The sequence below is a fragment of the Lutra lutra genome, chromosome 6 (genome assembly GCF_902655055.1).
Source record: "Lutra lutra chromosome 6, mLutLut1.2, whole genome shotgun sequence".
Lineage (NCBI taxonomy): Eukaryota > Metazoa > Chordata > Mammalia > Carnivora > Mustelidae > Lutra > Lutra lutra.
Window position 1 is genome coordinate 82,763,735 of NC_062283.1, and position 12,909 is coordinate 82,776,643.

Sequence of the window (12,909 nt, forward strand, 5' to 3'; positions counted from 1 at the left end):
GTCTTTCATTACGGAAATGATTCTTTCCATTGCTTTTAGTTTAGTAACCAGTATCTCTGAACTTTTTTTTTTTTACTAAAGCAGTCAGTGGCAACTCAACTTAGTCAATACATCAGTATCAAAATGATTTACTGCCCTTTCTTTTTCCAGAAACTCTGTAGTTACCACACAAACCACAACACTAGCATTCAGGGCCCACCTTCTACTGTTAATTGTGGACCCAGAGAAATGTGTAAGCAAAAGATAACTAAGAGTACAAACTACTAAAGCAATGAGCAAAAACTGATGATTCGAGGGGAGAAGGAAGAGGGGCTATAGAATATCATTGCCATCACTATCAACACTACAGCCATTACCTCTTTAGGTGTCTATTTCTACTCTCAGAAAGCAGGGGCCATGACTGGTTATACTATTCTTCGTATAGCCAGCATCTAGCCAAGGGGTTAGGTTCTAGTAGAATTAAACATGTGTTGAATAAATAAATATACCATTGCACCTCTCAAAAAAGTAACTCAGAGGAGGACATACTAGGAAGAGTTTTTACATTTGGAAAGAATATTGCTCCTCCTTCCTAGATATTATTTATATCAACTACATATGAAGGAAAATTGACTTTTTCTAGACACAGGCTCATAGGTACATGAACATGGCTACTCAGTAATTTTCAATTCTGAAATTTAGAAAATGTAGGAAAAATTCTTCCCATGTCTGGGAATATATAAATATCTATAACAATGAGTTCTGCTTGGAGTCAGGTACTTTTCATCCCAGATAAACTGAATACAAAGAAATCTAGTCCTCCTGGTGTCATTCCCAGCCCTGCCAGATAAATGCTTCTCTCTGGAATGGTTTGGAGGAATCACATTACAATTCTTCTACACTTCGTAGCTGAGTTACAGAGTAACCTGCCAGCAATCCTCTCAGATTCACCAGGCTGTTGAAATAGAGCAAAGTCCACAAGATTTCCACTGAGATGTGCTGAGCAAAGGCCAGAGCCCCAGAATGAAACAAGTACAGACTCTGAGCAAAGCTCCCCTCATCCTGAGAGTGAACCCACTGGCCCCTGGGGTCCAGGCGATTGGCAATGACCCCTGTGATGCTGGCATTCATGAGGGAGCTCCCTGGGTGGTTCCTGGTCGCTGGGGTCTTCCTACCCGTGGCTCTGCTGCTGTTCCTTCTCATCGCCTACTTCAGGATCAAATTGCTGGAGGGTAAGTGTGAAGCCACACCAGGCAGTGGCTTGAAGTCCTTTCCCATGGAACACGTTCGCAAAAAGCCAATGCAAGGTCAGTGTTTCTGGCGGGGGGTCTGGGGCAATACCTGGTTGTACCCGTGGGTACTTGCCACCAAGCGCTCTCTTCGGATCTCTTCATTGGTGAACAGGCGGCGAGATCCTCTCAGCAGTGCGGATCCTGAGCGAGGCTCTGCGGATCTGCAGTAAGGACCCCTTAACTGTAGCCCTTCCCCGACCCTGACCCGGACAGATGAACTGTGAATCAGCGATTCTTACCTATGATTGTTTCTCTCTCTCTCTGACAGGGCAATGTATTCCATAAATGTTAAAACACATATCATGGTCTGCCTTCTCTCCCTGACAGACACCTCTGTGCTTGTGACATGAGTGTGTGCACTCACACTTCTCCCTCACCCATGGAACTTTGATTAAGAAAATGTGCCAAACATTGTGCTATCACAGTGTTTGGCAAATTTCAAGCCCTAACAGATAGTTGAGGGCTTGGTGTAAGCTTTTCATGAGACTATAGTCTTAAGGAAAAACAAAACAAAACAAACAAACAAACAAAAAAAACCCCGTCAGGTCCTCAAATTGATTCAGACATAGGCAGTTGGGTCCTGGACTGAGACTGTTTATCCTGCTATAATTAAATTAATGAAGCTGAACTGTGACTTCATAGACTAAATGTTAATAATGTGCCCAGAAAACATTAAATTAATATCATAGAGGTTAATATTTATTTTAGCAATAGCAACAAAAACCAGTACTATTTAAGTTGGATGGTGTCATATTAAAGCACTATAAAAATAAATTTGAGAATCATTCCTCTCCCACAAAAACTTGCCAAGTCCAGGCAATGCCTTTATGAATGCCATTCTATAAAACATTTTCAGAATCCTGAATGAAGAATGCCATCACATATGACCTAAAATCAAGTAGAAGTACAACTGGGGATATTTTCTTTTTATTGGGGGGCAGGGGTGAAGGGAGAGGGTGCCAAAATCTTAAGTAGGCTCCACACCCAATGTAAAGCCTGACGCAGGGCTCAATCTCACAACCCTGAGATCATGACCTGAATCGAAATCAAGAGTTAGATGCTTAACTGACTGAACCATCCAGGTGCCCTGATGATATTTCTAAGGTGGGATTTAGAACATAAATTCTAGGGGCACCTGGGTGGCTCAGTGGGTTAAAGCCTCTGGCTTTGGCTCAGGTCATGATCCCAGGGTCCTGGGATCGAGCCCCACATCGAGCTCTCTGCTCAGTGGGAAGCCTGCTTCCCTTCCTCTCTCTCTGCCTCCTCTCTGCCTACTTGTGATCTCTGTCTGTCAAATAAGTAAATAAAAATCTTAAAAAAAAAAAAAAGAACATAAATTTTAGAGGACATTATAGAGCACATTATAGAATCACAAGTTTCCAATCATAACATACTCAAATATCCCCCAGCCTTTCAATTTTTTTTGTCTCATATTTATGAACAACCCTCTTGTTGAATGACCCAGCTGCATTCTGTCTTGCTGTGCAGCATTTCATGTGATAAATCCTTTTCTTTATTAAATTAGTTTATCCTCCATGGCCTTAAGACCAGTCTACTGGACATTCTGCCACCTAGCCATTCATTAACACTTAGCTCTGGAAAAAAGCCTCTGAAAAAGGAAGAGAAAATTAGAAATCCTCCGGATCCTAACTATGGGATTTTAACCTTCCAAACTGGTTGAATGCCCAGCCATTGCAAACATTTCCATTTTGAAAGTCTTTTAAAGCTGTTGCAATGGTCGTTGTCATTTACAGGCATCCCAGGCCACCAGTGACACTGAGCACCTTATGGAACAGTGACAGGATGCTGATGTCACAGTCAGAGACCTGAATCATTCATGTCACTCCCAAGTTTCATCTCTGGCTGCCTTTTTGGGTAGATAAATGTTTAGTATCTCAAAAACGGATCAAGCCTTAAATGAGGCAATCAACAGACCAAGATAGCCTCATGGATTCCAAAGTCTCTTATTGGCCTCTACTTATCATTTGCTATAGGTCAGATGGCTCAGCAAGACAAACGGTATTTGGGACAGACTCTTCTTCAAAAAAGGATGAATCTTGGTTTTACAGCCTTATCCCTGGATGACTTCTGGGGGAAAACGTCTATAATCTGCAAAAATTAAAATTAAATGGGTCTATGGTATTTTGCTTATTTAGATAATGGAGATAACTACGAGGTATAGATGTCAATCATATTCCTTCAGAAGGCCCTGGAGAAGGAAGCCTGCCCTTGACAGTGTGGCCTGGCAACAAAGGGGGCTGATGCCGGACAAAATGCAGGCCATGTGTGCACATAGGACCAGGCCCCAAGGACATGCTCATTGTGAGCACTAGGATCATTGCCCAATGACACCCTCATTCTTTGACACATCTCTGCCCATGTAAGTTGTCTAGAAATCAAAGCCTCCATGTTTTGCAACAATAAGGTCCCCTGGGTAGAGTCCTTTTACCAACTCTGAGGCTCCTTCCAAATGTGCACCATACTGCTGGGTAGGAAGAGTTCTCATGCATTCATTCAACACATATTTGAGAAGCTACCATATACCAGGGATTGTTCTAGATTCTGGAACAGATTCTTACTATGGGCTTTCAGAATGGAGAGAACAATCCCATGTCCATAAAACCACAAAAGGCATCTGGTGAAACGTTTAGAATTTGGAGGAGAGACATTGCAAATCTCTCTGCTTCTGGTTCTGGCCTCCTTTACAGGTCTGGTCAATGGCCTGAAGAATGACCTGCCCTTCTCCCTAAGTCTTGTCCCAGCACTGGAGCAGAGCACTCCCACTAGAAGCAGAACCCTCCAAACAGTGAAGAGGCCCCCAGAATGATGTAATGAGCCTCCACTTTCTGTGGTTCTTCTCCGTGGTCCCCTTTTGTTGGCTCTCACTGAAGTGTGCCTGGAGCTTCCGGGCTACAGGTGAGGAGCACAGGAGGGGTGAGGGAGGAGATGGAAGAAGTCACCAAATCTCTCTGCATCAGTCACGTAATGTGGTAGGGGTCCCATCTGAGGCTTATTGTTGGAAGAAGTACTGTCAGTACACTGTTGCCAGCAGCTTGCCAAGGAACTATCTGCAGGATACCAAGAGAGCACAGTCCTGCTGACTGGCCCAAAGCAGGCTTCTCTCTTGTCAGTTTTCATTCAGTTGAGAGTGGGTCCCAAGGGTGGTGGGATGAGACTAGTAAAGGCCCTGGGTCATTATTCCTTGTAGGTACCTGACCAAGATAGCAGCTGAGGGACACCCTGCATTGTGCCTCTTTCTCCAGAATTTTCTATTCCAACCGAGCTTTGCTTATCTTTCCCTCTTCTCCCCAGTGGGAACTGTGCATCCTTTTCTGGAATAATTCCTGATTACTTTTTCCACTGTTAGCAGACAACCTTAGCCTAAACACATTTTCATTTTTCTGTGGGTCTGTTCCCTTTATTTCTAAATTTTCCTTTAAAAAAAAACTTTAGGAACATTTTTTAAAGGTAGCTCTTTCTATAGCTGTTTGCCTATGTGTAAATAGTAATATCTTTTCTATAGTTTGAGGGCAATTGAGATCACATGGCTCCAAATAAAATATCACCAGTTTGTATCTTTATTTAGCAGCTCTCATTTAAAAACTGTAACCAGATGGTCAAATGTCATGTCATTAATCTTCCAACCGAGGTTATGGCAAGTGTAATCATTCCTATTTTGTGCCTGTAAAGAAAGGGACATTGACAGATTAACTGGTGTGTTCACAGAACCCCAGAGTCTGACATTCTGAAACAGAAAATTAGTTTGCCTGGCCCATACATCCTAGTCCATCAGCCAAGAGAGACATTTTAAGATGTGATGGAAAGCATGTGGAGGTATTGTAATCACTCAACATTAATCCCTACCCTTGAAGCCTTGGGAGGTAATGGTGCATGTAAATTTAATTAGTATGTAGACAACATCAATTTTCTCACAAAGGAAGAAAGAAAATTCTCTCGCATCCTGCACTCTTCAATCTCTGTCAATTGCCTTGAGGAGCAGCTTTTCAGGTGGAGGTCTGAATCTTGAACTTCCCATCAGTGAAACCCTTCATCCAGCACTCCCGTGGACATTTCATACCTTCTAGAGTAGAAGTTTTTATTATCTCACCTCCCCAACTCCTGAGATTCCTAAACCTCTCCTTCTGGTATTATTCTTTGCCCCCAAAATACCATCATGCTGATCAAGGACAAATTGTTCCCTAAATAACCAACACTGCCCAAATAATCATTTTTTGTTTGTTTGTTTTTGATGTCTATCGAATGCCTGAAAGTTTTAGTGTGGGGTTAGATACAGCAACTTACATTCTTTTTTTTTTTTTTTAAAAGGAAACACAATGGCTTTTTTTTTTTTAAATTTATTTATTTGAGAGACAGAGAGAGAGCATGAGAGGGGAAGTCAGAGGGAGAAGCAGACTCCCCATGGAGCTGGGAGCCCGATGTGGGACTCGATCCGAGGACTCCAGGATCATGACCTGAGCCGAAGGCAGTTGCTTAACCAACTGAGCCACCCGGGCGCCCCAGCAACTTACATTCTAAAACAAACATCTCAAGTCTGGAAAATGTGCAGGTGGCTAGACGTCTTTCACGGAACTTCATATATATGTTTTGGTAGTCTGTAGTCAAAAGGGGAAAAGATACATATTTGGAAAAAATCAGATCAATATAAGGGTTAGTAGAGTGAAATTGTTAAGAGCTTTCAGACCACGGAATCGAACCAAATGAGGTTTGAATTCTTGATGTCACAATGGCCACCCAACCTCTTACAGTTCAGTTTTTTCATCTCTAAAATAGAAAAATAGCAGGAAATAGCTGTAAGGTTGGTGTGGGGTTAAGGAATGTGCAGGTGGTAAAAAGTGGAAACAGAGTTTTCAGTAAAGGATGTCAAAAGGTAAAAGGGAGAAGACTAATTTGGCATATCTAAAGACTAAATGTGCTCAACACATTTTGGGACAGGGTCAGAGACAGAAACTCTGTCTTACTCATTTTCACATCCCAGCCCCCGGTCTACAGACTTGCTTTATGGATGCTTCTTGAATGAGGGAGTCCAAATACATTTAATCAGCACTTAATCTGCTAAATATTAAATACCCTTAGCACATAACAAGGATTACAGCGGTACTTTGCCCACTACAGTCGGGGCCACTCTTTCACAATAAGCATTTACATTTCTGTTGGAAGTTGCTGGGGAGGGAGGAGAGACCCTGCAACAGGCCTTGCTCTAGGGACCCGGCCTTGAGCAACTTCTAGAAACGCTGGCCAACACCCACACATGAGTCGTCCATGATCCAGGGCAGGCATTCTGCTGCCTCCAAAGTATTAACTGATAATTTTCCTTTCAGTTAACGAAGAACTGTCGCAGACTCCCCCAGCATCAGCACAAACACGAGGCTGGTTCTGACCTGTATCAGAGGAGGAAAAGAACGTGACCTGGGGACTGACCCACGGCTAAAGCGCAGCAAATTTCTACTGGGCAGAGAGCAACGGTCAATGGCTTAGCTCCTAAGATAAGTTCATAAACTCAAACAACAGCACAAAGAGAGTACGGAAAAGCTTGTTCCGAACCCCTTTGCAAAGTGGCAGCTGTTACCCTGGGGGACGTCTCCAAGACTCCGTTAAAGAGCAGTTCGTCGGAGAGTACCAAGAATACAAGATTTTCTTGGATGTGCAGTAGGGACTGGACACTTAGCATCTTTTTAACTTTTATAAGACTCTGTCTATTCTGAAGGACACTATTTTTTAAATAAAACTCAAGTTATCCTTATTACATAATCCCATGGAAGCATACATTATTCTGATTTTGTTGGTGAAGCAGCTCTGGTAGAGAGCAAATGTTGGCAAAAGACAAGTACTTTGAGGCCTCTGCGGATTCCCTCTTTGACAGTATTCCCACTCCCTCCACCTGCCGCACCACAACTCTTAAATGACATCCTTCCAGGCATCACTTCCGGCCCTGGATTTGCTACGCTTCCTTTTCCAGCTGCCTCCACAAATCACATCACCCTTGTGATGACCCACAAAACAAGTGGAGTCTCTCCATACCAATGAAGGCAGCTTTCATCAAGAAACGTCTTAGAAAAACTGGCAATTTGCTGGTGGGCAAAGGGAAGAACAGGACGGTCATGTAACTCATACGGAGAATAGCTCAAGCATTTGCCTCTAAAACCAAAACATCAGGGAGCTATTTCTAAATAAGGAAAGAAGTCAACATTTCACTAGCAGAATTCTTTTTGCAGGGGGAGCCCCAAGGAGCCAACATAGATAACCAAAAAGAAACACTTAATTCAAAGTGGTCATTAAAATAGATTGAGTACTCTTGTGCTCTCCACAGTTTTCTAGTAAAGACCAACAAAAGATGCTTCCGGTGTCCTAAGCGGGAGTCTGATGATATTCCAGTCTTTGCGTGTGAATCTAACAGGCTATTAGCGTGATTAACTTTATAAAATGTAGTGAGTTTGGTCACCTGTAAGAAATGTACCAACTTCTGTAGTGATCCATAATCTTACGAAAGATTGTGCGAATGACCAAAAGCAAGAACGCACCACTGATGCTGGGTATTTTCTTAGCTACCTCTCTCCCCACTCCAAACTCTTCACATGCATCCAGAGTCATTAGTCTCTATTTGCCCTTCTTGCCTCATGTAAAACTCGGTGTTTGAAGACACTCATTCTGTGTTTTATTGAATTTGATTACAGTGGAACGGTCTGCTGGGGCTTTCAAAACAGAGGCAATTTAAAATAACAGTGTTCGTGCCATATGGAAGGAATAATAATATTCTATCAGTTCTGGGAGGGATCTCTTTTTAGCCCCTGATGGAAATCAGCTTGTGTAAAAATGCTTTCTTTAACAGAAGGCGTGAAAGGATGCATTGTCTTCCCAGCTGGCCACCAGGGTTGGCTCCACCTTCTTCTGGAAAGATGGGAGCCTGGCTTTTGGTTCTGGTGGAGGCCAGTCCACCGTCTCTTCCTTCCCAGGGAAAATGCGTCCCAGCTACGGTGATAACAGACGAGCTCCACATACATGTGCAGTGATAAGCATAACCAAGGAGTTCAAAGCAAGATCCCTTTCTTTTGCTGCTGTTGAGAATAACTTCCAATGAAATCCTGAGCGGATTCATAGTTTTTGTATGTAGAGAGAAACAGAAACATGTTTTCCCATGGAAAGGCCATGCTATCTGCTTGAAGGCACAGCTACTCCATCTGTCATATCCTTCCCAAAGCTCTGTCAGCTACACTTGCTCTTCAGACGCTCACAGCCCAGGGGAAGATCTTCTTCCGGCTTGGATTGCTTCAGCTCCTCTGCACCACTCCTGCCACCTAGACCGGCCACAGTCTCCTTACGCTAGCCTCTATTCTGCTCCGTCCCGTGCTCCAAAGCCCAGCACCCCAAAAGCATGCACAACCCCACACCGTCTCACAATGGCTCCTCATCTTACTTCTAATGTTCTAGTACTGAAAGAATTCCTAACTCTTCCCCACCGTCAATATAATATTGAGACCGTCAATAAAATAATGCTGTTGTGTTGCCAAATATTCAGTGAAAATTCACCAAAGGGGAGGGGAATATATATATATATATATATATTTTTTTTTTAAGATTTATTTATTTATTTGACAGAGACAGACACAGGGAGAGAGGGAACACAAGCAGGGGGAGTGGGAAAGGGAGAAGCAGGCTCCCTGCTCAGCATGCGGGGCTCGATCCCAGGACCCTGGGATCATGACCTGAGCCAAAGGCAGATGCTTAACCTCTGAACAACCGAGGGGCCCCATATATATATATATTATATATATATATATAATTTATTTATTTATTTATTTATTTATTTATTTATTTATTTATTTATTTTTTAAACAGAGCTAAATACAGTGGTTAATACTAACTTCCCACCTCTCTCATCAAGTGGGAAACTGCCAAGCCTGACGGTTCCTCTACATCACGGACCTATACAAGTTGACCAAACAGAAAATGAGACTAGGAAGGACACACAGTATGTCCCATCCAGCAATGTTATTCGGAACCCTTAAAAAGGAAACTTGTAATTAATTTGACCAGGTAATAGCCTCTAGCATTTTCTAGAATTTAATAGCAATTAGAAAATCAAGAACAAATAAATACTCCCATACACCAAAAACAACTTTTCCTTGAAATCTTAAGCTTCTTGGCAATGTTTTGTTTCAGAAATCAGAATTCATAACTGTTAAAGCACATTCTGGAAATTAATTTTCTAACTTGTTTAGAAACACAATTTTTAGAACAAATACTCTTTGGAGATTCTTGCTTCCTGACTTTATAATTAGTGTGCTAATCCGAAGAGACCTCTGAGTTTATCAGAATTTACACAATGATAATTACCCTGGCAAATGAGAGACAAACAAGAGAACAGAAAACATGCATTCAAAATATTTTATTTATACTTACCACCACACAGATTGGAAATTTAAAAATTCCTTCCATTGTGGTTTTTTTTATTTTATGTTTTCCAGTGTTCCAAAATTCATTGTTTATGCACCACACCCAGTGCTCCATGCAATACGTGCCCTCCTTAATACCCAACACCAGGCTCACCCAACTCCCATCCCCCTCCCCTCCAAAACCCAAAACCAACATTCCCAAACCCAGATTATTAAGAGCAGAAGTTCCTAACTTTTATTTAGATAATAAAGAAACCTTTTGAGAACTTGATGAAAACCAGGAATTTATTCTTAAGAAACATGCACACAGGGGGTGCCTGGATAGCTCAGTGGGTTAAAGCCTCTGCCTTCAGCCTCAGGTCATGATCTCAGGGTCTTGGGATCGAGCCCCGCATCAGGCACTCTGCTCAGCAGGGAGCCTGCTTCCTCCTCTCTTTCTGCCTGCTTCTCTGCCTACTTGTGATCTCTGTCAAATAAATAAATAAAATCTTTAAAAAAAAAAAAAAAGAAAGAAACATGCGCACACCCACAATTTTGCATATATTTGGGGGCAAGTTCAGACCCTTGAAATCCATCCAAGAGTCTGTGGTTAGGAAGCCTGCAGTCAGAGTCGCCAAGTATCTGTGCTACCTCCACGGGGTAGACCATGAGTAGACCCTAAGACGTCCCTGACACTGTGGGGCTCTCGGGGAAGTAAGGTCCACATACTCTCAAAGCCAAAATCTTCTCAACAGACTTCCCAAGTAACCCTAGGATAGCGCAGAATTCTACTAGGGAAAGCCCTCAACACAGCTCAGAATGACAATGATCTTTCACAAATTTGCCAGGGGTGGATCACCTCGTGCAGAGTGGGGTTACCCCTTACAATGCTTGCCATGTTGGGAGGCTATTATTGGGCTAGGAGCTCCGCTAGGCATTGCACACATGTTTATCAGAATATCCGGGCACTGGGACATAGAAGTACCCTCACTTTAGAGGGATTTAGGTGCCTTTATTAAAGTCGCGTGGTTCAGTTTACTCTGAGTCAGGGATTCCAAGGTCCATCTGCAGGTCTCTGAGGCCTTTGTATTCGAAGCAAAGTATCACTTTATACAACCCGAGGCTGCTATAAATCTAATCTAGCACCGCAGCTGTACACAGGGTCGGGGTTTTTGGCCCTGGGGCCAAGGGTCAGGAGAGCAGCATCTCGGATTTGCCAGCTGGCCGTGTTATCTTCTGGAGCAGGTGCTACACCATGGCCTTATCCCAGCAGACACATGAATGGGTGCATGCAAGGATCCATCTGAGTCCAGGCTGGCTTCTATAAAACTCATCAAGGTAACTTCCCTTTGGTCACTGTCTCAGCAATAATAGTCCAGTGTCCCAGTCTCTCGTGCAAGCACGGAAAACAGGTGGAAACTGACCAGAGCACCATGCAATGAAAAATGATGTATTCTTCTCTAACAATACATGGAGGAAGGACTTAAAAAAAAAAATGGGGCTTTAGGGTATTTTTTTTAACATTTATTAGGGACTATTTTAACAGAATGATGTAATAAACCTTTACCATCACCTGGCTTTAGCAATTATCCACTAATGACCAATCTTGTTTCATCTGAATCACAACTCACTCCTCCCTACCTATAATTGAATTCTCAATTATGTGTTTAGATATCAAACAACTTTGTGCATGAATAAGGGGGATACTTGTCCACGTTGGGCAGTCGTTGTGGCTACAGTCCGTGTCATTGCTGGAGTCTTGGTGATAGGCATTCCACGAACTGTGGGTCTATGCAATGAATAATGCAATGTACAATATATCATAAAACAGAAGCCACTCATGATGGTCAAATACCAAACATCTACAACTCTACATATTTTTAAAATAACCTTATTTTTTATCCAGCTCTCACCTGCAGAAAACGCACCAATGTTTCCTGCATCCCACACAGGACTGCTTATAAAGCTTATGTAAAATGTTACCTATAAAAACCCCCATGCAGGCAAAAGGAATTTTTACTTATCACCCTGAAATTATATGGCTTTTAAGATAATTACATCCAGACGTCTCTCATCTCAGTGAACACTGTTGACCTACTTTCTTATTCTATCATTTGAGGTTCTGAAAGCTCACTTTATAGACCAGGTAATATCCTGGGAAATACTTTCTAAGAACTACAAAATATTCAGAATGGCAGTCCTGCAGCTGCAGCTACACACGCCATCACTTATCTACTTGGTGCCCAGCTGCTCTTTGGGTCCTAAGCCCCAATGCTACAGGTGTCTCCAGAACCCCAAGCCCTGTCCTTGCTATCTCAGCTGAATGAAACTGAGCCCAAATCAAACACAGCATTTCCTATTCACTGGGAGTTGCCATGGACACTTCTTATCAGGGCCATTATCACCAGAAGGATGGGCAGATCTGGTTCGCGAAGAACTCTTAGTAAGTCCAACTTCTGCTTTAAATATGAACACTATCCATTCAAGCTTTCTGATGAGAAATAGATTCGCAGAGCCACATTTGGCTCCCTAATGTCACTAAGGCTCGGCTCACTGAGGTCCGCTTCTCCAGAGAGGAGTGGTTTTTGTAATACTTCTGCAGGAAGTGAGAAAGGCCTTTCACAAGGTGCGAGATAATTCAGTGGGGATAGTCATGTACGTTGGATTTAACACACTCACTTTAAATGACTCGAGGAATTCTATGTAACATTTTAAAATGGAATAGACTCTGTTGGTCATTTGCTGTGTAATGCTTTCAATGTGTAGAAGAAAATGGAGCACTTAATCTGAGGTGTCTGGGCAGAAGTTTCATAATGAAACACCCTGACTAGACACAGACGCAGCCCCTTGGCAGAACCCATTCTGTTTCATATGCTGAGGCCCACCGGACAGTAGAGCAAAACCTGAAGCAGAGGAGGGTTCAGGTGGTGGAACGAAAATATTTTCTGAAAACGAAAACAAAACATACACAAAGAAAACAAGCAGGATTTTCCCTTGGAGAATCTGCAAGGCGGTGGTGGGCTGTGTACCCAGGCAGGAGGAGTCCAGCACTCCGAACAACGGAAGTCCGAACCTTCAGCGCTGCCTTAGCCATTTTGCATCGGTGATGCGGGCGGCAGCCGCAAATTATAAAAGATTGGAGCAGCAGGTTCTAAAAAATGCTGCATTTCACCATATAGTAAGACTTTTGCCTGAAAAGATCGGTCCAGTTTATTTTTTAAACCTTTGCAAAAAAGAGAAGCGGCAAG

General features: G+C 42.7%; 1 protein-coding gene across 1 annotated transcript; it reads left to right on the forward strand.

Moving 5' to 3' along the window:
• The first annotated feature begins 396 nt into the window (after positions 1–396).
• On the forward strand, positions 397–8,787 carry SMLR1 (small leucine rich protein 1). Its single transcript, XM_047732006.1, is given in 5 exon segments — positions 397–418; positions 974–1,058; positions 1,060–1,211; positions 3,980–4,187; positions 6,611–8,787. Coding segments are annotated over 4 exon segments (378 nt in total). The 3' UTR covers positions 4,099–4,187; positions 6,611–8,787.
• Positions 8,788–12,909: the final 4,122 nt, after the last annotated feature.